The sequence below is a fragment of the Ixodes scapularis genome, unplaced genomic scaffold, assembly GCF_016920785.2.
Source record: "Ixodes scapularis isolate PalLabHiFi unplaced genomic scaffold, ASM1692078v2 PGA_scaffold12__126_contigs__length_90152505, whole genome shotgun sequence".
Taxonomy (NCBI): domain Eukaryota; kingdom Metazoa; phylum Arthropoda; class Arachnida; order Ixodida; family Ixodidae; genus Ixodes; species Ixodes scapularis.
In genome coordinates this window covers 4,480,233-4,505,664 of record NW_024609838.1, presented here as the reverse complement: position 1 = coordinate 4,505,664, position 25,432 = coordinate 4,480,233, and the positions used below count along the sequence as shown (strand labels likewise).

At 47.8% G+C, this 25,432-nt stretch overlaps 1 protein-coding gene across 1 annotated transcript; it reads left to right on the top strand.

Moving 5' to 3' along the window:
- Window positions 1–844: 844 nt before the first annotated feature.
- Window positions 845–24,147, top strand: LOC8024494 (A disintegrin and metalloproteinase with thrombospondin motifs adt-2-like). Its single transcript, XM_040205559.2, has 9 exons — window positions 845–931; window positions 3,383–3,710; window positions 8,081–8,289; window positions 13,485–13,565; window positions 16,690–17,090; window positions 17,682–17,844; window positions 18,292–18,381; window positions 19,672–19,895; window positions 22,228–24,147. Exons 1-8 carry the CDS (start codon window positions 845–847, stop codon window positions 19,879–19,881), a joined length of 1,569 nt encoding a protein of 522 aa, XP_040061493.1. The 3' UTR covers window positions 19,882–19,895; window positions 22,228–24,147.
- Window positions 24,148–25,432: the final 1,285 nt, after the last annotated feature.

Genomic DNA, 25,432 nt, shown 5'->3' with positions numbered 1-25,432 from the left:
GCTTGACCACTGGCATATATGCGATGAAGTCCTTCACGTAGATACCGCACGTCTCCCGGCTTTGACGTGCCGAAATGACGTGCTCTTAGGAGCTCTCTTAAGTTATACCTGGACCCTCGCGACAATGACGCCGCGCTTTTGTCACCGAAGTGCGCTCGGCGCGCTCCACAAACTTCTGGTTCCAACTCGGGGGGGGGGGGGGGATCGATTGCCGAGCGCCGTTGCCGCATCATAGTGGGGCGAGAGCTCCCGCTGCAGAGCAGGGTCCTGGGTTCGATCCCCACTCCTGCCCCGTTTTGATCCATGGACAAGCACTGCTGCGTGATGCACGTTTAAAAACCCCAACCTAGCAGGGGCACTGCACTGGCTAAATTTCCCATCTTTAAACCAGTGTCGCCGCACATGCAAGGCAGACCCAGGTTGAAATTCATACGGAAGTTAAATCTGGTTTAATTTGTTTTTTCTTCTCCAACTTTGTGTTTATTGAGTCTTTTGTCACTGCACAGTGTTCTACACGACCGTTTTGTTCGTCTCTATTGTACTGTCTCGCACCCCTGCAAACACCGGGAAGCCAGTTCCATGAGTCATCGTCACGATGACAGGGATCGCTTCAGTGACGCTTGCGGTGCGGGCGTACCGATGTCGCAAGGGCTCGAGGACCTCCGTCCTGGGCCCTTCCTCGGGGGGGCATATCTCTGGATCGCGTACACCTGATCTAGGCGACGGCGTGCAGCCACGTGATCCGCCCCCGAGGCAGAGGGGCATATAGGCGGACTGCGTTCCGGAAGCCCGTCATGGCCGAGCGCACGGAGCGACCGAAGCCAAGGTCTTGCCATTCAGCATCATGGTCGTCGCCGAGAACGCATCGGTTCTGTTTCTGGCGTTCGTCTGCTCGTGCTGCTGCGTTGGGACGGCTGCAGCCGCCGTAGCGGTAAGCGAAACAGTGCGGCAACAACTTTGGATTTATACTTAGGTGTCGTTGTGCTCTGTCGCCTGACCTGTAGGTTCTTATTCTGTACACCTTTCCAGCGCACATCACCAAAGCGAAAAATGCTGAGTCACTCGACTGTGGACGCATGCCTGGCATTTTTCATTCCACAGAAGATAGATTTTCGCGCATGCTCAGAATGGTTTCTATGTCCCTTTGAACAGGCAGCGCGCAGAAACAAATAGTGGAATGGCTTTGCGGCACGGATGCATGCTGTGCATGTTCTAAAAGAAAGGTTAAGCCCTTTTATGGACTCAGTGAAGGCCTCTGAGACTCAATGGCATTTAAGAGATAAGTGAAGTGTGGCACTTCCCATTCGACATGTGAACAGAGGGGAGGGAGGGAATCAGGCTGAGTAGTGTAGAAGTGTTCATCTTTCTTGTGTGTGTGCATGCATGTCGCCAGCCTTCATACATTCACCATCCCGCCTGCTCGGGACTGCACTCATCTGCACTGAACTCGCACTGAACTTGCACCGAACCTGCACCGACAATGCACTGGTCCTGCACCGACGGATCTTTGGACACCTCCCGGCTTCTCAGGGTATGCATCTTACATGGGCCCTGAAAGAGCGTTCGCGTGCTCCGGCTGGGGTGTACGGAGTTCACGCGGGGGCCGGACCCCGATGCTCGTTTCTGGGAGACTTCGAAGATTGTACTGAATTCATGTTTTCTTTACTGGGTTCAGCATGTGGGTATGGTGCCTGGATCGCGTCTCCGACGTGTGTGTTTAGCGTCCTATGCTGCCCATACATCAAAAGTGGTCCCGAAGGGGCAACAAATGACGTCACAGAAGCCGGAGTGTCATGCTGTTGCCTGTCACGATCCTGGCGGTTGGCCGCAGAAACGCTGGCGAAAAGCACGAGCGAACGCGAGTGTCGTTGTCGTCACGGCGTCCCAACTTCCGGCTGCTGTAGCTACCGTGAACTGTCACAGTGGAAAGCGACCTACAGCAGAACAGGCGTACGCCGCCAGGATCGCGGCTGGCAACAGCACTACACTTCTATGAAGTCATAAGGCGGAAATCAATGGACCACTTTTTTGGGCGCGGTAAACACACAGACGCGTTGCAGGCACCACAATGTGGGAGTAAGGGCTCATTCACACTGGAAGCGGATCCGCGTTCGCAAAGCGGTTGCGAACGCGGTTGTATAAGGATTCAGTACAATTGCACGCGCATTTGATGACATCAAATGCGCGTGCAAATGCACTGGATCTTTATACAACCGCGTTCGCAACCGCTTCGCGAACGCGGATCCGCTTCCAGTGTGAATGAGGGGTAACTCAGTCAACGAGAACGCATTGTTGGTATACGTACGAACTTTGTTAACTGGCATGCGGAACACTCGTTCCTCAACCAATCATTCTAAAAAAAAGAAAAAAAAAAAAAGATCAATTTTAGTCAAGCAACTGCAACTTATTTATATTCCCTATAATAATTATATACGGAAAAAATACAATAGTATTGAAAATCTCCGGAATGTATATTTTTCGTCAATCATAAGCCCGACATCTTTTTTTTTTATTTTTTATTATTTATTTGGTCCTATAAACAATTTTTGTAATATCTCTGATTTCTGCTCAAGATGTAAAAAAAAATAATAATAATAATATTCCGAGAATTACAATTGCGACAAATTCATATAGTCCAAATAGATTAAAATGTAATTGTTTCCGCAAAAATGCATTCATTTCCCCGGGAAGAACTTAAATGAACAAAACGTAAAGGCGCAAACGAGCTGGTGTATACATTGCGGGTAAACGACACAACTTTTTAGAGACCTTTTAGTGTTGTGTCGTTTACCCGCAGTCTCGTTTTTTTTTCAACCATGTGCAACTTAAATGGTCCGCAATATTGCCCATTAGCTCATGGAAGAATTCTGCACGACTATGCTGGTCATCATGCTCATATGACCACACAAAGCGCGCTGCGGTTGACAGCGGAAGCCATTGCGATGTTCAAAAATCTGCTTTAGGAGACTTGATTTTATGCGATGTTCTCTAGGAGCTTTTAGTAGAATATCTCTATGAGATTTGCTTTTTGGGTGATATTCTTTAAGATATGTTCACTTTTGAGGAGTGCTTTTACAAGGTATGCTTGTGGCGAGACGGAAGAGACCGATCTCACCAAGCGTTCCACGCATGCGTGACGCCGCCATAACTGTAGTTCAGAGGAGGCAGACGCCAGTTCACGAGACAGCTCATGCACCCTCCTGCTCTGCTCGCGCAGACCTCCAGCGGGGTTGTCGCGCGTGCAGAAAGACTACAGCTCCCACGATGCATGGCGGCAGCGGTGGCGTACTCAAACTAGCTGGTGAGATCGGTCTATTCCGACTGCCCAAGCCTCTCGTAAACGCCACCAGCTACACGCCGTTTTCATTGCGCGTGCCGACAGGTGAACGGTGCTCCTCGGGAGAACGACGCGTCTCAAGAGAAAGTTCGGGTGTTCCTCGAGTACCCTCTGCTCTCCGTACGGACCAAGGAACGCCTGTACTACGTGCATCTACGACCGGACAAGAGCCTATCCAACGTGCCGGTCTTGCCCAGAGAGTGCAGCTTTCAGGGGCCCGTGCTCGAGCCCGCCGTGCAGAGCGTCGGAGGACGCCGTGCCAGAAGGGGCCGAGCTGTGGTCACAGCGTGTCCAGGGGGAGACGGAAGCGTCCACGCGCTTCTCGTCACCGGAGACGGGCAGGTCCTCAGCGTGGCACCTTCTGGAAGTCTTGGTACGTGGACACGCTTGACATCTACGGTGCAACATCTGCATTATGGACTCGCCGAGTCGGTGTATGAAAACGAGGAGTCTTCTGGAGGCCTCAGGTCGGCGATCAACGCATCGCTAAGAGACCGAAGAGGGGTTCACATATACTTGCGACTATACTTACAACCGGAGAGGCTAAAAAAACTTGTTTTAAGCTTCTTGTGACGGCTTACGATCGGTCGCCGCATTGCTAGCTGCGCAGTCAATTGTGAGACATCACACGAGGCTTAAAAGTCGGTCTTGTGTCAGTCAGTCGTAGTCAAACGCAAGTGTGTGAACTGGACTTTAGTTCCTTCTGGGCTAGGAGACAGTCTCGTTCACACTCTTGAGAGAGAAAGAGAGAGATAGAGAAAACACACTGGCGCCATCTTTCACGTAGCGGTGGAACACTTGCAGTGATGTTGCATGTGAGTGCTGTGCCATTTGCGCCATACTACTACATTGTACCAAACGATGAGGAATTAGCGCCAACGTTACGTCAAAACTTCATTTCCGCTAGTACACTAATACGGAAAATAAATAACTCGGGCCCCCCCGACCGGATCTTTAGTACATGCTCTGTGCGGGTTTTCAAAACGTTCGATGATCGCCTCACACAACGTCTACTATTCGATTTCATTTCGCGTCGAACACTGACGGTACTCGAAAGTTTCGCAGTAAAGGTTGGTTCACACAGCACCGCTTCCTTACGTTTTCTTACATTACGCATACGTTCTTATCGAAACATTCGTGCCTCGAACGTCGCGTGCGAACGTCGTGTGCCAGGCTATCTCCTTGAACTCGTAGCTTCATTTAATATGAAGCACAGATGTCCCACTGAGCTGAATTCTCATGTTTGTGGTCTGTTCTGGCGGGTTCGTTAGTTTCCTTGAGGGCGCTTTTCACTACACACTGGTGTACTGCAGTAAAGCGAATGCCGCGGAGTAGGCATCTCGACGTTGTGTGTCGCTTTGCCGCAGCACACCCGCACTAAGAGGAAAGCAGACCTCCAGAGCGAGACGTGGCGCGATTTCTAAACAAAACTTTGGCTTGTGTATGCGATAGACTACGGTATCCTGGCGGCATCTTTTTCCAATTCGAGATTTAGCGAGGAAAATTTCGTTATTGAAAGAATATTTATATGTACTCTTCTTTATGTTTGTTTTGTACGCTTCTTTTTTCACCTGAGTTAAGGATTGCGATTTTATTTCAACTTAGTATAGAACCCGAAGAAAACATACATTTAGGTGCTCAATATTATTGTGTTCTAACATTAGTTCAGTGAGATTCCGTGGATAAAATAACCATTCACGACAGTTTGTGCTGTCCTTTACCAGTCACCTTCTTGTTCCCGTGTTTGGTGCTTACATGCTATCAACCAACCGAAGTTCTTTGTCTGGGGGAACCGCTCCTGCTGTGCAATCGATGCCAACAAAAAGGCAAAGTAGACATAGCCTTTTAGTTGGACAGGCCGACAGATGGATCTTAACGTAATATTTGAAGTGATACGAATGAAGGAGAAGTGCGCGCTTATGGCTTTAAAAGCTCTTTTGGCTGCTCCGAAATTGGCTTTGCTCTGCTCCTAAAGCTGCTCCAAAATTATTCAGACCAATTATATCACTGCATTTAGCATTTCCGCGAATATTTCTTTTTTTTTTTTTCGCGCATCTTTCTTGTTTTTTTTTTCTTTTTTCAAAGTTAAAAACAAAACAAAAATTTTGACAATGGTGTAAACGACCGTCTCCTATATATATATTACGTCAATTCGAGCTCTCAAATACAGCAAAACCATTTTGATGAAGTGCAGTTCCTGGGATGGTGCCAGCGTGCGAATGTGTTTTCATGTTCTAAGAGATCCCAAGCACTTGGTCGTAAGCAAAACCAGTGCCTGAACCAGCCAGTGAAGCGTCGGCCGCCGATCTGAGTTCTCTAGACTTCACTCTTTTTTACTTGCTTTACCAGCCTCCACCTCCGTGTTTTGCTTATACTGAGTAATACTTTTTTTTAATGGAAAAAATTATTTAAAAAAAAAAGTGCAAACTGCTAGCAGCTTCGCTAGGTGTTTCTTGAGTTTGGCGGGTGAGAAATTAAATAAATTTTTTGGTCATATTTTTAGTCAGTGAAAATAAACGTATGGTTTCAATTAGAAACTTGCTGAGCATTTTTGAAAGCCACTAAATTGGTAAAATTTAAAGCTCGTGGGAAACGCAAAAGTGCACTCGTGCAGCAGTCGGGCATCAAGTTGCTTTAGAATTGACTAATTTAGTGGTTTTCGATGATGCTCAGCAAGTTTTCAATTGAAACTATACGTTTAGTTTCGCTAATTCAAAGTATAATAAAGAAGTTTTTGTTGATTCTTCGATTTATCGTGAAGATTACCGGTTAATATGATGTCCCCTTGGGCGTATAACACGCCTGCATTTGAACCGCATTTAGTGTATCTATTACTGATTTTCTTTTTTTAAATAAATCTGTTCGAATTAAAAGTAAGCACCGGTAAGCAGCAATTAACTCGTGTTTCTGTCGTCACTGGGTCGAAACGGTGGCGCCGTGCAACTGGGCATTCACAGGCGGTTGCCTTTGATTGTGAATGAGTGTTTTTAAACTCTGCATGGTGGTTTATAAGGCGGTGAAAGAGTATAATGAAGGTCGCAATTTTTTTGCGTGCGTTGTTTTATTGCGTTTCTATTTGCCTTTTATGTGCGTGTGAGAAGCGGTGCCTGCTGCCTCTAAACGTGTTGCTCGAAAAAAATATCCTTAGGCCCCGAACGGTCGTTATGATTGCCAGAACTAGCGCCCTAAGGGAGTTAGTTGCCCGTTAGCCCCGAGATAAGTTAATTTACACATGTAAGGTTGTAAAAGTTTTGGTGTACGCCGTAGTGATGAAAGCTGGCAATTTCAAGAAACAAAACATTAGCGGTCGCTTCTTCGTAGTACTGTCGTGCTCTGCGCCAGGTGTTCGTGAAAAAAGAAAGTCCGTTGTTTTTGTTTTTCTATATTAAAAATAATCCACTCATCACCGGACGCTCAGTTCGGACCAGATTTCAAAGTTTCACAGCTTGCCCTTATCCGAATCAATATATTTTTTAGCGATTTTCAAAGAAAAATTTAATGAAAAAAAAGTGAAAGCCGTTTACAAATCCCTGTAACGCCGAATTGGAGCGCAGCTCTTGAGGAGGAGGAGTGGAGGGTACTGAGGGGAGGGTAGACCCCTCCTCCTCCCCTCATTCTTTAATATGCTCCGGGGGGGCGGTCACGTGACCTCGGGGGGGGGGGGTGTCACGTGACTTCGGGGAGGGGGGGTCACGTGACCTCGGGGGGTCACGTGACCTCAGAGGGGTCACGTGGGGGTCACCTTGGGGTCACGTGACCTTGAGATGACCTTGGGAGGGGTCACGTGACCTTGGGGGTCACGTGACCTTGGGGAGGAGACCACGTGACCTCGGGGGTCACGTGACCTCAGAGGGGTCACGTGACTTGGGGGTCACGTGACCTTCAAAGGGTCACGTGGGGTCTCGGGGTCACGTGACCTTGAGATGACCTTGGGAGGGGTCACGTGACCTCGAGGGTCACGTGACCTCGAGGGGTCACGTGACCTTGTGAGTCACGTGGGGTCACGTGACCTTGACCTTGGGAGGGGTCACGTGACCTGGAGGGGTCACGTGACCTGTGGGGTCACGTGACCTTGGGATGACCTTGGTTACGCCGACGGCGACGGCGACGGCGACGGCGACGCCGCTCAAGCCGGGAACGGGCCCCTAAGAGCTGCGCTCTAAAACCGGTGCTCGTTTCCTGTAGCCGACGCCACTTACCTCCAAGTATTCAGTGGGCATCCTCGGCCGCCATTTTTGTTTATGAAAAATTTAGCAGAATTGTTTATAGCTCTTGCGTCAGGTAACGGCACTCTTTCAACTTTGATTCTGACCGCTAGCTCTCGATTTGGGCGTATGCTGCGCGTTCCGCAATGCGCACTTTGTATTTGAGATGAAAATAAACACTAAATTGTTTGCAGAGACAATAGATCGTGATATGCCGAGACCGTATATATGCCTTGCCGCTTTTCCTATCAGCTAAATATTTATCATTTTGTTTTATTTTGATTATATCTGTATACACGTTTGTAAATCCGGTCTCAGGGCGCCGCCATCTTGCCCAGTGGGGTGCGCTTGGGCGCGGCCATAATCCGATTATGACGCCTTAGCAAGGCTTCGTAATCGGATTAGGACGCGTCCAAGCGCACCCCAGCGAGCCAGATGGCAGCGCCCTAAAGCCGGACTTGTAAACATGCAGTTTCCAGCGCTTGCACGTTGTTGCATAACTTCCTTTCCCACTCTCTTGGGTGCCACCCGGACCAAGATGGCGGCCAGCCCGAGCACGCCCTCTGGCGGAGCAATATGTCTTCGCCCCGCATGCAAGTCTGGCCCGGAGGTCCCGGCCGTCGGCGGAAGAGGGCTGTTCCCGAGGAGCGCACCATCGAGTTGGCCGTGTTCCTGGACAATGCGCTGCGAAAGTCCGTGCCATCCAAAGCGGCACTGCAAACGCGAGTCCTGGCCATCTTGGGTCAGGTACGAAACTGTCCGGAACTTCTTAAGGCGTGCAACAGGATGCTACAAACACCAAAACATCACTCATACTGCGATTTCTCGAACGGATGACCGTATTTTTCAAGAAAAGGAGGCGCATTTAACAGATATGCTTACGTCATGTTTTTCGAGAAGGAGAGGGAACGGCCCCGCGTCTTCTCCGCCTCGCCGCCTTGAGGGGGCGAAGCGAAGAGGGGAGGAAACGAGAAATCTTGACGTAACGCGCCTCGTCGGCCTCGTTCAATCTCGACCTCTTTTTTTCCAAAAATACGGCCGTCCATTCGAGATGTCGTTTTATAAATGGACGCTGACAGGGTATTTCTGCCCGCCAAGGTTTTTGTTTGCACATGACATACTATGAGGACGCAACTACCCAGAACACAACTTGCGGCTCGAAATTAGTTTTCTTTCCGCCCCAAAAACTGCCGATCGAGAACTGGCCGGCTTGAGTCGCGCTCACTCTCTTCTCCGTAGTCACGTGCCGTCTTCTATGGTTTAGACACAACCGCCAAAGGTAATCAAAGTCGTGGATCATCGAAGGCACACACTCAATACTAGAGATGGACAAAAATATGATACCCATTTTTTGTGGCTTCTAAAAAACTGCAAATATGCTGGCATAAAAAAAAAAATGCACAGCAACGCGACTTTCGGTACCTTTCTCCTTCCCAGTCCAGTTTCGGTTTCGAGCAGTTGCACTTTTTGACTTTATTAAAAATATATGTGACAATAAAGCAAAATATTGATTGGGTAGTCTTCTGACACCATAATAAATTGCCTGGCAAAAAAAATTAAAACAATATTTTGGGGGTTGGACACGCCAAAAACAAAGCATACGAGATAAACATACATTGTATATTCCTACAGTCCTGCTAAATTTGTTTTGAAAATGGCACGATAGTTTTGTAGATAACTAGATTTATACGCGGGACCCACGAATCCGCCCCATTCGAAAATGCTGCCGCGTTTGTCGGGTCGGTGTCGTCACCCGCCCAACGCGCGGCGTTCTCTTGCACGCACTCGCGGACTTGGGTCCAACTCTTGGCCCTCGGCACTCTCTGCGTCTCACGCTTCAGCTTCCACGTTTACCTTCCACGTTTCGAGCACGCGATTTCAAGACGGCGAATTCTACGGCTTGACCCGCTTCGTCGGAGTCTTCGACACTGATCGCAGCAGCGATGAAAGCGACGTTATCATGAGATGTCAGACGCTGGTCACATTGACTCTCGACCGGCTCGTGACCAGCTCCAGCGTTCAACTAAGTACTGGGAGTATTCACTGGCGGCGATATCTGTGTGCGCGAATTCTGGGCGCGTGCTGATGGCGAGCTTCCACAGTTCTTTTTGCAACGTGCATTCCGCACCATCGAGAGTGCCGGTCTTAGCAGCCTATTGATGTGAGCTCGTTCTGAGCATGCGCTCTAAACAGCACCCGCAAATACGGCGTCCAGTGAATACTTCCTATAATGATCGCGTGGTTCATGGGCACCGTGGCGTGACTAACTTGACCTGGTCGCCCTACGAATGCTCACGCGCTGTTCATGTCTTCTTTTATGAACCGCACCTAAATATTGTCTTAACGCGGGGATCACAAAGCTCGATCGCAAAATTCCACTGGAGTGCCTCGTTGACCATGCCAACAATGCGATCCCCGCAACTTCGTCGTTAGGTTCGTATGCAGCTTTTGAAGCCGCGCCAAACGGCACCTAAATTCCCCTGTCCCGATGAAGCCTGTGGTCTGTAGCAGCGAACTGGGCGATAAATTCCCATTGGCTGCTGCGCGTCATAGTTCCAAGGAACGCCGCCCCACAGAGAGGCCCTCTCCATGGCGCTGTGGATGGCGCGCGCTCGGCCGCCACTCTCGTGTCAGGCGTTGCGGGAGGGCGGGTGGGGGCTGCGGCCGCCTCTGCTCCTCTTGGCGCCGAGGAACATGGCGGCGCCTGAGGCATCTATGTCGTTGGCGGCCGCAACCTCGGCAGTACCCAAACGTGGCCATCCACGCCAGTACACCGCAGACGAGTAGAGAAGAGTATTCTTAGGTCCCATCAGTGCCGAATAAATTCTTTTCTGCAAAAAAAGAAAAAAAAAATTTTTTGGTTAAAAAAAAAATTTACAGCGCTAAACTTTTTTTAAAATTTATGTACTGCTTTCAAACGCGAGCGCCAAAAAACGCCAGTGCAAGCCAATGAGCCAATGTCGGTGTTCTCCTCCGCGATGCAAAATGACGCGTGAGGGAGAAAAGTGGAAAGGAGGGGCTGAGGGGTTGGCGCTCGCTGAGGCGCGCTAAAGAGATGAACGGGGAGGATATAGCAGATCGTTTTTTTTTTTCTTTCGCCCCGATAACGATACCCGATAACGATACGATGTATGCCCAAGGCCGTCGGAGGGGAGAGGAGGTATCGCTATCGGGGCGAAAAAAACGATCTGCTAAAACTCTCTAATGAGAACGCCGCCCTTGGCGTGTACATGTAGTGAGTTTATGTGCCCAATGCGCCCGGTGCGCATCCACTATTGGCCCCTCTGCACCCCCCCCCCCCCCCCCATCTTCATTTACAACGCTTAGTATGTACCCATTGTTACAACGCCTACACACATATGTACCCATTTTTGGCGCGCGCGTTTAAAAGGTAAAAACTTAGCAATGTCTATGAATATTTATTTTGTAAGTTTTTATGATTTTTTTTCATTTTTAGTGTTTTTTTATTTTACATTTCCGAATTAGGTTTTCGCGCATCTTTTTTTTTCTTGGGGGGGGGGGGGGGGGGGGTTTGGAAATTTTTTGACAATGGTATAAGAGCCTATAGACAACAAATACCACCAAACCTTCGCTCTATTGAAATGAAGTTCCAGGGTCAGCTCATAGATGGCACCTGAGTGCCAGTGTATTTAGTGCTTTCTCTCGCCGTAATAGCTATGACAAGAACATGGTCCTAAACAAACGCGAGTGTGTGAACGGGCCTTTAGAGGACCACGTTGCAGACGACTTATTCGCACGGGCTACGACATGTTGAGAACCGGCGTAAGACGCGTAACGGCGAACCCCACGTTGGGCGCCAAGAATGCGATAGTTACTCGATGAACACGAAGAAAAAAAAATATTGTTTACTACTTAGAATGTCATCATATTTAGAACAGTTTATTCTTATTCGTGCTGCTGCGCAGCATCGAATACGATGTGTGGTTATACGTACATTGCTGTTCCATATCGACAACATTATGTCGCGTCAGTGACCGAGATCGCTGTTTATATAGGTGCCATGAAACCGGTAGCAGGTGTCTGCTACAGTGTGAAACCTTATTGGACGCGAGGTTATTTTCTTTATTTTTTTCCTTTGTTGAAGCTAAAGACCAACGCGCGGTTCCCTATGCTATTGGCACGAAGCATGCGCAAATGCTTCACCTTCCACGAATCTGGCTTTCGCGCCCCACCTTTGCTCACACCTAGTGTGGGCAAAGCCGGGCTCGTTTGTAAACAGCGAAAGAAAAGGAAACTGAAGTTTCCTCATATATTTTTCATTAGTGAATATATTTATATTATTCCAGTGAGAAACTTACCAAGAATGAGGAAAATAATCCCCGGAGAAGGGGAACAAGAGGGACAAAGGATAAACAGAAATCTCCAAATACATGCTATAGGTGACTGGTGCGCGACCGAAAATATCCGCTTGGTTCGGATATCGAACCCGGGACATCTCCATTTCCATAACCTTAAATTGCAAGCTTCACCCTTGTTGGTGTTAGACTGGTGGCAGCTGATATAACTCGCGTGGGTTCGAATCCCATCCTCGTCGCCAGTGTCACGATCTTTCTCGAACGTGGACGAAGGGGGCCGAAGCACCCGCCGAGGAGAGACGACACACAGCTCCTGGTTGTGAGGGTGGACGATGACTGACCGGAGCGGCGTACGTTCAACGGCGTTTATTAGTGCGGTGAACAATGTTGCCCGCCGAGCCTGGCGGCCGCAGACGGGCCGACTGGAGGGGTGCGCCACTAACTTGTCACATACTCTACTGACGTCTCACCCCTGGTTAGCTCAGTTCTTTATTGCCGCCATTGACGTAGTGCAACCAAAAAATACAGTACTGTAAAATGCCGTCAATCGCTTACCGACTGACGTGGCAGGGTTAACAAAAATTACTTGTAACGGCTTTTCCATTGTTGGCAACCACTCCGGGACATTCGATCGAGCCTTCCAAACTTCGACAATGTAACGTGGTAGAGCGCTCCACTGGAGATGGAGAGGTTCCGGGTTCGATTCCTGGACCAGGCGGATTTTTTCGGTCGCGCACCAGTCACCTAGCTGTTTTTGTCCTTTGTCCCTCTTGTTCCCCTTCTCCAGGAATTATTTTCGTCTTCTTGTCCAGCTCGCTCGCACCTTTGCATTTAATCGCATTACAATCAATGCCAAGCATCATCGAAAACGTCTAAATCAATTAATTTTTACAAATATATAAGGCAAGAACAGCATTTTATGGCATTCTAGAAAAAGAAAAACGCGAAATTTGGACGCGTTTTTAGGTTTCGGTTTCTTATCGGAGCCCACGTCTGCGCCCGCGGCCCCGGTGGGCGAGTGAAGCCAACTTGTGGGGGCGAGGGGGTTGCTTCGCGCCGCGACCACCAGGGAGCAGGACCGCGGGCGCAAAGATGCGCTCCGATGAGAAACCCAAACCTGGAAACGCGTTAAAACTGATCGTTTTTTTTTGTTTTGTTTTGTTTTAGAACGCCGTAAAATGCTGCCCCTACCTCACATCTTTTTAAGGAGAGCTGATTTGGCAATTTTCGATTATGCTTAGCAAGTTTCTTACCGGAACCGTATATTAATTTTCAATAATTGGAAAAAAAATCAGTTAGTAAATCTCAGGTTTGCTAGTTAGTGTGTTTTTAAGGAGAGCTGATTTGGCAATTTTCGATTATGCTTAGCAAGTTTCTCACTGGAACCATATATTCATTTTCAATAATTGAAAAAAAATCAGTTAGTAAATCTTAGGTAATCATATTGCTAGTTAGTTTGTTTTGGCGATTTTTGACGTCCGCCAAAAATAATAAATTGTTCCCGCATTTTTTTTTTTTTCATTTTGAGCAGCATATTATTAGTGATCTTTTAAAGGTTTTTGCAGAAACACCCTGCATATATATCACACTGAATGATTCTCGTATTTCCGGCCGCTTTCTTTCTAGGTGCAGCTGGTGTTGGCGTACAGGTCGCTTGAGAGGCCGATCAAGCTGGACGTGGTTCGTGTCGAGCTGCTTGATGCGCAGGTACATACAACGACGTTTTCGAAAAAAACTTATTCGGCATGTGCGCAGGGGTACGCGAGCGGAAAGGCGGGAAAGAGAAGGACATTTTTCTTTATCAATTAATAGCAAAAAAAAAAAAAAAACGTGTCGGGTTAGGACTTAGGAGTGGCCATAGGGTTGCCCGGAGAGACCCAGGGGAAAGGTATGTGTATATGTGTGCGTGTGTGTGCGTGGGGGGGGGGGGGGGGGGGGGCTACTTTTTTTAGCTGCCATGGCGTGATTGGGGGAAGTCTAAAAAAATCCTTATGGTAGGAAGGATGAGGAAAAAGTATTTACTGGGACAAAAAATCAGCCACGGCTTATGCCAGAGAATCTATAATAAAAAGAAAAACTAATTAGCTGAACAATATGGTGTCGTATTACGGAAGTCGCGGTCTGGACAGCTGAACGAGGTGGACTATGCGATGGCGGCGAACGACGGGTGTCGCACCTCTACTTCAGAACTGTTGCGAATCTGTCTTGCTTCGAAAGAAAAATTGTTTGCCGATCAAAACAATTGGGATTGATTCTGATGACACTCCCGACCACCAAGCTGAAAGAAAAAGAAAAAAAAAAAAAGAAAGAAAACGCAGTTGGATGTAGCCACGTGACTTCCGGCCACTCTCTCCTCCTCTCTTCTTCCTCCCTGTCCAGTTTAAATTTCAGTTTTGAGCAATTACGTGTTTTTTTGTTGTTTTTTTTTATTAAAAATATATGTGATGCTGTAGAAAGACATTGATTGGTAGTCTTCTAACACCACATTAAATCGCCTAACAAAAAAGAAAATGAATATTTTTTGTGTTATTTTTTACAAGCGGACTTCCGCTGTAAAACGAGCTGCAAGAATCGGTGCCTGCACATAAAAGGCTAAAACTCAAACTGATCTGCTCAGTTCGAGCAGGTCAGTTTTACAGTGTAAAATGTAAAGGCGTATCTCTGTAGAGAAATGAAAGCACAATAATTGTCGAAGTTCTCATTAGACCCGTTCGTAGACCGAATTACCGACGCTATTAACTTGTGGTGCCATCTTCCCATAGGCCCTGCGAGCAGACGACGTACCCTGTTCTTTGCTCGCTGCACTTATCGGGTATATGGCGCCACAAGTTTACAGCGCGCCGGTGCCAGGTGTTGCACTCAGCCAATGGGCGCGAGCTGAGGCAACACGACGGCAACAGCAACACAACATGTTGTCCAACAGTCGGGAAACTTGTTGCTCGCTCCCCGTGTTCTCTGACAACCCTGTCACATCGCAACAACAGTAGCAGAACATGGACGACAGCGAAAATGTTGCCTCGGTACGACAGCTTTCGGCAACGAAAACAGCAGCAACTTGTGTTGGAGTGTTTCCCTGATCGCTGGAGGCCCTGTCACACTGAGGCAACATGACAAAAACAGCAACACAACAGTTAGACAACATGTTGTCCAACAGTCGGGCAACTTGTTGCTCCCGTTATTGTTCGACAAACCTGTCACATCGTGGCAATAGCAGCACAGTCAAACTCGCTTATAACTAGGGTTCGGCGTTTTCGGTTTTTATTTTTTCAAAATTCGGCGTACTTTTTTCGGTGTTTATTTTAAAATTCAATTTTCGGTTTTTTTCGGTGTATATTTATTCCCAAAAAGGTTTACCGTTTTTTTTCGGTGAATATAAAAGAAAGACCATCGGACACCGGATCAGATTATCCTTGTAGCTGTGATATTTGTGATTACTCAAAGAACAACGGCCCATATACATACGTCGTCCTCAACTACAACTTCCGTCTGGACACACCTCAAAATCTCGGAATTCGCGGGCATAATCTTCAGCACGCTTTTTTTTCTTCCCCTTCTAACGACGTGACCTCTGAGGTGATGACAGTACAGCACCCAGCGGAATAACAAAAAAAAAAAAATCCATAGTAGTTATGTTTTTAACAACGGTTTTCTTCGAGGTCGTCTGAAGTACATGAAACGAAAATCCTTATACTAGCTCACATCCGAACTTTCTTTTTAGAACCGGGAACTTGACCCACTAAGCCCGATCACAGAAAGAACACAGATGTACCGCGAAGGCCAATCCAAGACCTCTTTTGTTGCATGTTGAACCTTGGAAGAGGGCAATCACGAAGACGTCACACAATGTCGAACCTTGCAAAGCCCTTTTTCTCTCCCCCCCCCCCTCCCCCACCCATCTCGACGCGGCCCTAAAAAACGAACCTTTTTCGGTTAAAACCGAATTTTAGAAAACGGATTAGACGTAGTTTTATCGGTTTTTATCGGTTTAAATGAACACGCCGAACCTACAAACTGACCTTTTTCGGTTAAAACCGAATTTCCGAAAATGGATTCGGCGTACTTTTATCGGTTTTTATCGGTTTAAACCGAAAACTCCGAACCCTACTTATAACGAACAGCAGGAAATGCTACGATAAGCTCGATATAGTAAGTCATTCGGTATAGCAAAAACCATTTACGATGAACTCTCACGATGCGTTCGTTGAAGACGAGGGTCCTTCGCTTCCGCCTTGTAAAAACGCGCTAGAAAGATTTTTTTTTTTTTTTTTTTTTTTTGCACGCGTGCAGAATGTTTTTTTTTTTTTAGCTTGTCTCTTTTTCTGATTTGCTTTTCTTCGTGGGCAACCGTTTTGGGATGAAACTTTTTTTTTTTTTTTCTGTGCGTGCGTGCAGGGTGTATTTTTTTAGCTTTCTCCCTTTCCGAAACGGATGACAACGAAAATGTTGCCTTGGTACGACAGCTTTCAGCAACAAAAACTGCGGCAACTTGTGTACGACAACCTGAGTTGTTCAACACTGCGTTTTGAGATTCCACACTGCAAGACTAACCTGCTCAGTGCACATTCGGTGCAACATCAAGCTTTTCTTATGTGCAGGGGCCAATCTCTACGACTTGTTTTACTGCGGAAGCTCCGCTTGAGACACCGTATACATTCATTTTCACTAATTAAAAAAAAAAGATCGTAAATTTTAATTAATTATCCTGCTAATTCGTGTTACGTTTTGCCATTTCTTACGTCCGCCTGCTTGGCATGTTTGTTTTCATTGCATTTTTAGACAAATCTGTAAAAACAAAACATAATTAACATACTGCGACACAATTATGACGCAGACAGCTCCGTCGACGGCGAACCGAGACATCGACCGCTACCTGGACAACTTCTGCACGTGGCAGTGCTCGATGCGGCAGCGGTTGGCGCGAAGCTCCGGCTGGGACCACGCCCTCCTGCTCTCGGGCCTGGACCTGGTCAAGGGCCGCAACAACCGCGTCCTAGGCCTCGCCTGGGTGAACGGCATGTGCCGCTGCCGCTACAGCTGCACCCTGAGCGAGGCGCGCAGCATGGAGGCCGCCCTGGTGGTGGCCCACGAGCTGGGCCACGCGCTGGGCATGCACCACGACGGCCCGCCGGACAACGACTGCGACCCGGACAAGTTCCTCATGTCCGCCAAGACCGGGGCGGGCAAGACCAAGTGGTCCCGGTGCAGCGGACGCTACCTGGACGATTTCCTCGAGTGAGTCGTCGGCCTTGCGCCGGTTCGACTAGAAGTCAAGGCCCGCCCTTGACGTCATCGCCAGTCGATCCCCGACCCGCGAAACCCTCCACTCTTTTCACTTTAGCAGTGCGAACGCTGGAGAGGAGGCTTGCGCCTGATTGATGTTGATTGGCTGAGACAGGTATGACGCCACGTATGACGTCACACCCCACACCCAACAAAGTGCGCTCATCACGTGGGTCTGGACAGCCACTCACACGCTCCGCTGGCCGTCGTCAAGACCTCAGCTGTTGTTGTCGGTCCCCAACTTCCGTAAAACAAGAAAGGGGAGGGGACGACAACGAGAAGGCAAGCCGTGCTCTTTGCGTGGTTGATGTCCTCACTACAAACGATCGCGCTCACCGGAACTTTCACGCATACCAACAAACACGCGTTTTTTTTTTTGTTTTTTTGTTTTTTTTTTGTGCACTGCATTTGTTTTGACGATAAGCTACAAACCCCCAGCTTGCGCATCTCTTTTACTTCCGTCAAACACACGGCGACGATGGCGCTCTTCTGTGTCGCAGCGCAAAGCGAAACCAAATAGACGTTCTAACACTCGTGTTGCAGGAAGCCCACGGCGGCCTGCCTCGAGTCCCAGACCGTCTCCGGAGGATCCGTAGTCGACTTTTCCGGGGAACTGCCCGGCCAGCTCTACGACGCGGACGCCCAGTGCAGGCTAGCCCTGGGAACCTCTCACAAGGCTTACACGAGCAAGAAGACTCCCTTCAACGTGAGTCATATACTCGCCATCTTCGAGTTGCGACGCGATGCTGCCTGGGACGTGTATCCGACTGGTGTGCTTACCGCGTCATTAAATGCGGTCCCCTGATTTCCACCTCATGACGTCATTTAAGCGCCATGCTGTTGTTTACCGCGATGCGGTGGCACGGCAGCGGAGCTGAGGGCTGAGGTGGCTGGGATGACTCCGGGCGCGAAGGACGGAGGGGGGTCAAATTGCACGTGTATGTTATAGAGTCAGCTGGATATTTCAAAGGAGAAGGGTGGGGGGGGGGGGGGGGGGGGGGTAGAGCCATAAGGTCCCCCCCCCCCCCTTCCCCTGGCTACTCCACTTTTTGGGACTCGCTTTCGATGAGGACGCTGAACACACCAGTCGTAGACGCGTTCCATGCCACCATAACTGCACGCATGTTCATATTGTTACCAATCTTCTGTGCAGGACGTGTGTCGAGAACTATGGTGTCTGGAGGGGACGTATGCGAGCTCCGCTCACCCGGCGTTGGATGGCACCATATGTGCCACCGGAAAGGTATGAACCTTTAATAAAAGCAGTCTTTCGTTAGCATCTGTTTTTAATTGGTTCATGCGACGCATATATGCCGTAAATGCACCATATTATAAAAGTACGTAAAAACAAGAAGAAAAAAAAAAAACTGGGGAAGGGTTGTCGAATGTGTGAGGGAGTACGTGTGTGTATCGCGTCGGAGTCCCAAGGGATCCTCGGCTCAGCCTCCGCACTTCCCCGTTTCGATCTGGAAGGGCATCGGCACCGGCGCTTTGCTTTATCACGCAACAAGATGTACAGGGGAATTTCTGCCTCCCACTTCCCGGAGAAGAATGCTCGACTCTATAAAAACGCACCATTTTTCTGACGTCACGAAACGGGACAATTTAGACAATTTGTAAATGAGATCTAAAATGAAAAAAAAAAAAAAATAAAATAAATAAATAAAAAAATAAAAAGAAATGTGTCTCTTTACCTGTACCACCAAACGGTGTGACAGGTTGAAACCAATTAAAAATAAATAAATAAGGTTTAGCATGACCAAAAACGAAATTTTTGATTTAAAAGCCAATCAAGAAAGAAAAACAGAGAGGCAGCGAAACTACCTACGTTTTGTCAGCGGCGGTCTTTTATCGTGTGTAAACTATGGTTATAATGGTATAGTTTAAATTATAGTTCATTTAGTTTTGTGCCTCTTGATCTTGTTTCCTGGTTGAGACTACAACGAGATTTCTCCACTGGCTTCTTTTGCTTTTTTTTTTTTTTAATCTGTAATATAAAAGACAAATGTATATAATATTGGGTCTCTTCAAGAAGGAATGTTTTTTTTAAATTTTATTTCTTTAGGTTTAATCTAAATTACTGATCCAATTTTTCCCCCGCAAATTGGGCTATGGGTAGTTGGACTCTTATAGGTCATGTTCAAATAAAAACCTCGGCGAGCATAAATACCCAGTCGCTGTCCGTTTAATTGGCGATAGAAATGGAAAGTAAAAAGAAGGCAAGCCCAAAGTTCCCGATTTGCTTAGAAGACCACACTGTTTGGTGCTCGTGTTTAGCCCGACATAAATCTGTCTTCCTTGATGATTATTACAATTAAATACAAATCAAATTCACGTAAAAAGCAACGAAAGGTAGACGAGCGGTAAATAAAATTATTTTTGGTATTATTTCTGTCAGAAATGTTTGATTTAAATCACCTCAGTAAAACCGCTTTGATTTCAATCATGAGTTAAATCATGATTTGAGTCTCCCTTTAAATCATCTCGATCTTTATTCTCTACCCCGTTACAAACTGGTTCTTCTGTCCACCAGTACTGCCGCGAAGGATCCTGCGTGAGCCGACCGTCCGAGGACTCGTCCAACGGAAACCGGGCTCGCGACGCGGCCGGCACGTCCACGACCAAGGGTGCGGCACCAACCCGCCCCAACGGCAACCTGCGCACCACGACGACGCGACGGATCGACAGGGACACCAACGTGTGGAATAGAATCTGGGCCCTCATCGACCGACTGTCTGGCTGAGGTGTGGTCGGAAGGTGTGGCTAGAGCAACTGCGTAATGCTCCGATTGCCGAGCGGAGTATCGCAACCGGCTCAATTTCTTGACTCCAAATATTGCGGGAGAAGCGACCGTCGCGTTTGCAGGAGACACGACGGGGAGGTGACGGTTCATCCCGCATGCGCCGTCGTGCATCTCGCGCGCTTGGTTGGATGAATGAATGGATGTTTGTGGCTATACCCTTTGTAACGGGCGGTAGCTTGCGCCACCTAGCCTAAGTCTAAAAAGACCAAATTTTAGTTGTGTCCTTTGCTCCTAGGCGGCCGCTTTGAAACAACGCTTGGTTAGAAAGAAAGAACGTAATTGCGCATGCGTAAGCGGAACGCGTACAGTATCCGAAGGTTCGCGAAGCTTCCATGGGGGTTCGATGGCCGAGTAAGCTAGCGCACACCAGCTCGGAGTACCTGGAGCAAAAGCTCGCTCTGCTGCGCCGAGGGATCCTAAGTTAAATCCCCACCCCTGCCCGTTTTGATCCGGATGAGCATCGTACCGGCATGCGGTCGTGTATCACTACTGTGCGGTGCATGCTAAAAAAAACACACACACAAAAAAAAAAAAAAAAAAAAAAAACGGGTTGGCGGTTTGGTCTGCACTGGCTAAATTGGTCATCTTCCTGTTCTCAAGACTTCACTGAAATACCTACACTTCGCGAGCGCAGAACGAAACATATGTCCAGCCGCAAGGTCGCTTCCCCGCAAGCGCTGTAGACTTCAGACAAATTGAAAGAAGTCCCGGGCTTCACGCATCATGTGTCACTATCCCTATGATACCCTCTGTAAACTGACCGCAGCGCCACAAACGGCAAAGAACAATTAATTCTATGGATATAGGGTTGAAAAACGAACTGGAGCACGCAACTTTGTCAGGCATATCGAGGGAAAGGTAACGTGAGAGGGTTGCTTCCGCTGCGTTAACGAAGCGCTTCTGGCCACCAGAAAGGGCGGAATGACGTCAACTGCAAGCCATCTATAGAAGAAAGTGTTTTGCGAATGTTAGTAGTTTGGAATAGTACGCTATTCGATATTTGCTTCGAAATTAACCGCGATATTCGTATTTAGCGAAGTGTTCATCGCTGCGGCGCGTTAGCCCCGTTGAGTGCGCCTCTTACCGAGCACCGGTGCACTGCGGAGAAGCGCACTTAGCGGGGTGACCTGCCTCGATCAAAACTTGGAAGGAAAAGTACACCTTCAAAGAGAGACGGTGCACGCGTGCGCCCGTTGTATATAAAAGAAACGGAAACTTCGTGAGTGTTGATATGTATACATTGTAGCAAAACTTTCAAGATTAAACAGTTTTTTTTTTTTTTATTCGAAACTGCAGTGAGATTGTTTGCATAAAGCAAGATTTGTAAATCCACTAAATTAGGTGTAGCGGGACATCTCTATAGGTTTACTTTTGTGTCACATTCGTAATTCACTTGCCATCCCGAGGGTTTAACTTAGGGTTCAACCTTCACGAGTTTAGCTGGGTTTTCGTTTAACCATGGTGCAACAGTAGCGAAAGGTTCGAAGAACTATACGACGATATTAGGCTCGAAAATATTCGGCCAAAACCGCTATTCACTTCGAATTCGCTTCGAACTCAAAATCCACTATTCGCTCATGACTACAAAATACAGTGTGTTTAATTTAGTTTAAACAGATCTATTACAAAAAAAAAAAAAAAAAAAAAAAAAACAATGAAAGGCACACTAATGCGGTTTGTATAGGTGGGTTATACGACCAGGGGTACATAATATAGGGGGCTAATCGTCACTGTGAGTCGAATAATTAACAAAAATTTTTTCATTCACTTTTTTTTAATGAGTGAAAATAGACATATATGGTTCCAATTAGAAACTTACTGAGCGTCATCGAAAAACGCTAAATCATTTACCTTTTTTTTTTTTAAGACTTTGACCAAAGTGGCGCGCTCAAGTTACCACTGGTGCACCACGCGCAAGGCTAGCTGGGGGCTGTGCGCGCGTGATCGCACCGCTAGCCTTGCTCCTGCTGCATGACGAGCGGTAACTTTGGTGCACCGCCGCACTTGGAGTCGTTCTAAAAGTCGGTGACATTCAATGTGTTTATTTTTCCTATTTACTCAAAAATTAATTCATCGTGAGGATTAGCCCTTTGTGTTCTAACCGTATTTACACTCGCGTTTTTTTTTTTTTTTTTTTTGTTTAATAATAGTTTGGTTTGAATAAATTAAAACACTTTGTATAAGGGGTCGCGTCCGGTATGTTGCTGAAGAGTACCTCTACAGACTGGAATTCAATGTTCAATCTGCCCTTCTTTCTTTCTTTTTTTTCCATTTCTTCTTTTCTAGCCCTGGAGTGCAAGGTGGCGCTGCTTTCAGCGTACCGGTTACGCTGCCACGGAGTCGCTCTCGTCCGTGGGACCGTCTAAGTTCCCGTTCTAGCCCACCATAGTCGACGCTTCGCGTGTTGTCGCAAGGTTGCTGCAACCGGGTGGCGCTGGAAGTAGGTATGCGGAATGCAGAGTTCTAGGGAAGCTCCCTCCTACCCTCTTTCTACTTTAGCAGAGCGAATGCCGGCGAGGAGGCGACCTCCTCTCCAGTGTTCGCCCTGCTCAGGGGGAAAGAGCTGGGAGGAGCTTCCCCTAAACTCGATATCTTCGCCACCAACTCCTCATTAGCAAAGGCTGACAGTGCGGTGGAGGCTACGTGCTCGTTGGACCAATCGCGTAGGCTTATCTTTTGCCACGTGATCACGGCGCTCCCGCTCGTACCCACGCGCTGAGGGCGGGGCAGGCGATGAAAGGGAGGTGTCTGATTGGTCCGGCGATTGCATAGCTCCCATTGCACTGTCAGCCGCAGACTAGCGGCGTCGTATGCGCCTTGTCCTACAGAAAGGCCATTCAAAATGTTCAATGGACATGCTCAAACGCCGTCCCCCACCGCGTTACTATTTCCCATTGTTTTGTTATTCGTCCGACTCCATAGGGACGAATTTGGATGCCGTGAATCTTTTTTTCACGATGGCGCGGACTTTTGAAAAGTTCGCGCCGTCGTCTGTCCGCCGTTGCTTTATCGCGCACTCTGCGCGCGAGGGCTAGCTGCGTCAGCGTTCTGCAAGAACTCAGATCCAATCACGCGCTTCGTGCCCATAATGGCGACCATCAGTGTTGCTTGATGAATTTTTCAAAAGGGACTATTCCCGAGCACTTATGAAGGTACGCACTCAATAACGGCGAGTCAAGCACGTACAGAAATTCAAACAGAGGTACATTTCCTTTTGTCTGTTTGGATCATGTGTGAAGAACTAACCGAAAATTGGAATCTAGGAAGAGAAAGAAGAAGAGACAGTGGATCTTACCACTGTAATCTTGGCCTGTGAACTACGTTACTAGAACTCAACTGGGAGACTGCCATGGAGCCTGCTTTGAAAAAGTGGCTTCGATCCGTACTCGAGAACCGAACTAATGGCGATCGCAACGCCGCTATTTCTTCCGCAGCGGCCACACCGGGAAATGCACGCCTGCATGTATCGGTGTGGCGCCATCACGCGTCGCCATTTCGTGTTTTGACTAGTCGCTAAAAGGTGGCGCAGTTAGCGCATTTAGTTTGGTCTTGGTGGACGCGAGCGGTCCGGGTGTCAAAAGTGAGTTTCCCAACTGAGCGTTCGAGTAATTTTGGCTGTGAGACAAGCCAGAAAAATCGGCGCCTGCGCATAGAAAGCTCAAACGGCTCAAGCTTTCACGGAACGTGCGTTGAGGTGGTGCATTTTACCCCCTAAAATTTCAAGGCGCAATTCACTCCCTGTGTTCGCGAACGACCGGGTTAGCGATGAATGTATGGCCCATCTTCCGATAGGGGCAGCGAGCAGACAACGGAGTGCGCCGTGTGGATATTTTTCGTATAGTAGCCGTAACAATGCGTCTGATGAAAGCACATGTGTGATGTGTACGTACAGTAAATACCTTTGTCTTCTCAAAATTTTAGTCGGATTTTCAGTTAGTTTTTTTTCTGCATGCGGTTCAGTGAATCCAAGAACGGTCTCTGCTTTTTGTTTTTGCTGGACTTCGTTTTTGTACCCCTGTGCAATTCCAGTTGACTCACTTTTATTCTCGTTTGCCAACATTTTTATTTAACTGTAGGTCACAAGAATAAAAAAATGAAGGATCACAATTTCAGGGTGTATGCCGTTTGTTGTTCATGTTGCTGTTTTTAAAAATTGTAGTGGGATGTTACTTTGTTTTGTTTGAATAAAATAAAAAGGTCACACCTCATTTGTCTTTGCAGTTTATGTATAAAATGTTTCCTATATGTACATTTTTTATTCTTACACAATACACTTTGTGCTAATAGTCGCGCAAATTCAGTTCACTTATATCGTCTTAATGTGAATATTTGCGCAGTTTTCGGCTCATGACGTGTCGATTACGCGAAACTTCAACGCTTGAAAGAGACACTGACACCCTCAAAGGTTTTTTTTTTGTTTTGTTTTCTTGTTAGTCAATTGAGTGTGGTGTCAGAGGCTACCCAAGCAATATTGTGCTACAGAGTCGCGTATATTTTTAATAAAGTAAAAACCAAAAAAAAAAAAAAGAAGCTCGAGGTACATCTAAGCACTTCTTATGAGTTGTGAATGCGAAAGCGTACAAGCCGCTCGTGCGCTCCCTCTTTCGTCTGCTGCGTACTTTTCGTCGCCGGTCAGCGCGCGTGGTGACCTTGGACGCTCGCTGATGGACACGCAGCGCCATGGGGTGAGTGGTCGTGGAAACCGCCAGCCAATGGAACCGAAGGCGATCGCGGAAACTAGGTGCCGCCTCCTACCCAGCTTTTCCCGTTCCTTCGCTTCTCGGGCGTGTGAAGCAGACGACGACAACGAGGACGTTCCTTGATCTGTTTGCCGTACGATTGTTTCGTACTTATGTCATAAAATAATATACTCATGGTAAAGAGCGGACTTTGCCATACGGTCCCAGCGGCCCAGATAGACCCGTGACAGCTGGCGCTTTTAGCGGTTCTGGTTCCGGTCAAGTTAGTTTCGGTTTCAGTTTGGGCATTTCTGGTCCGGTTCTCTGGTACCCTTCTCCTTCTCCTTCGTCCTCGCCTACCTCCTCGCTAGGCTCTCGAAAGCTCCTCGGTTCCCAGAGCCGCGCTTTTCTTCTTTTTTTTTTTTTTCTTTTAATGTTGACGCTGTTTTTTTTAGTAGCAAGCCCTTGCAGCACACATGGTCCTCCGTACATCCTCGGGGTGTCCTAAAGTTTGTAGGCCGCTCAATAGGTTAGTTCCGCCCGGTTAGGCTGCGCTAGCTCCGTTCGCTCCCCAAGATATCACACAACGGCAAGTTTGGAAGTAAACGTAGCTTGCTTTAATTTTTTTTTTTCTCCGGTTGCCGGGTGCCTCTCTTGTTCTCGTGCCCGGGAGGCGGCCTGGCTGTCCTCACTGGCCACTGGCCGCCGGTCCTGAAGCAGCGGAGTGACGGGAAAATACGACGGCCCTCTCCAGATCTCGGATCCTGGCGTTCTCCTCGTGCCTCACGTTCTTTTCCTTTTCTCGCGCTTGC

Bases quoted from the DNA above. Each gene is read 5' to 3' on its own strand.
- LOC8024494 (XM_040205559.2), top strand. From the start codon at position 845: ATGGTCGTCGCCGAGAACGCATCGGTTCTGTTTCTGGCGTTCGTCTGC. The intron at 3,711-8,080 runs GTACGTGGACAC...ACCCGGACCAAG, and splicing joins GGCACCTTCTGGAAGTCTTG to ATGGCGGCCAGCCCGAGCAC. The intron at 17,845-18,291 runs GTGAGTCATATA...TCTTCTGTGCAG, and splicing joins GCAAGAAGACTCCCTTCAAC to GACGTGTGTCGAGAACTATG.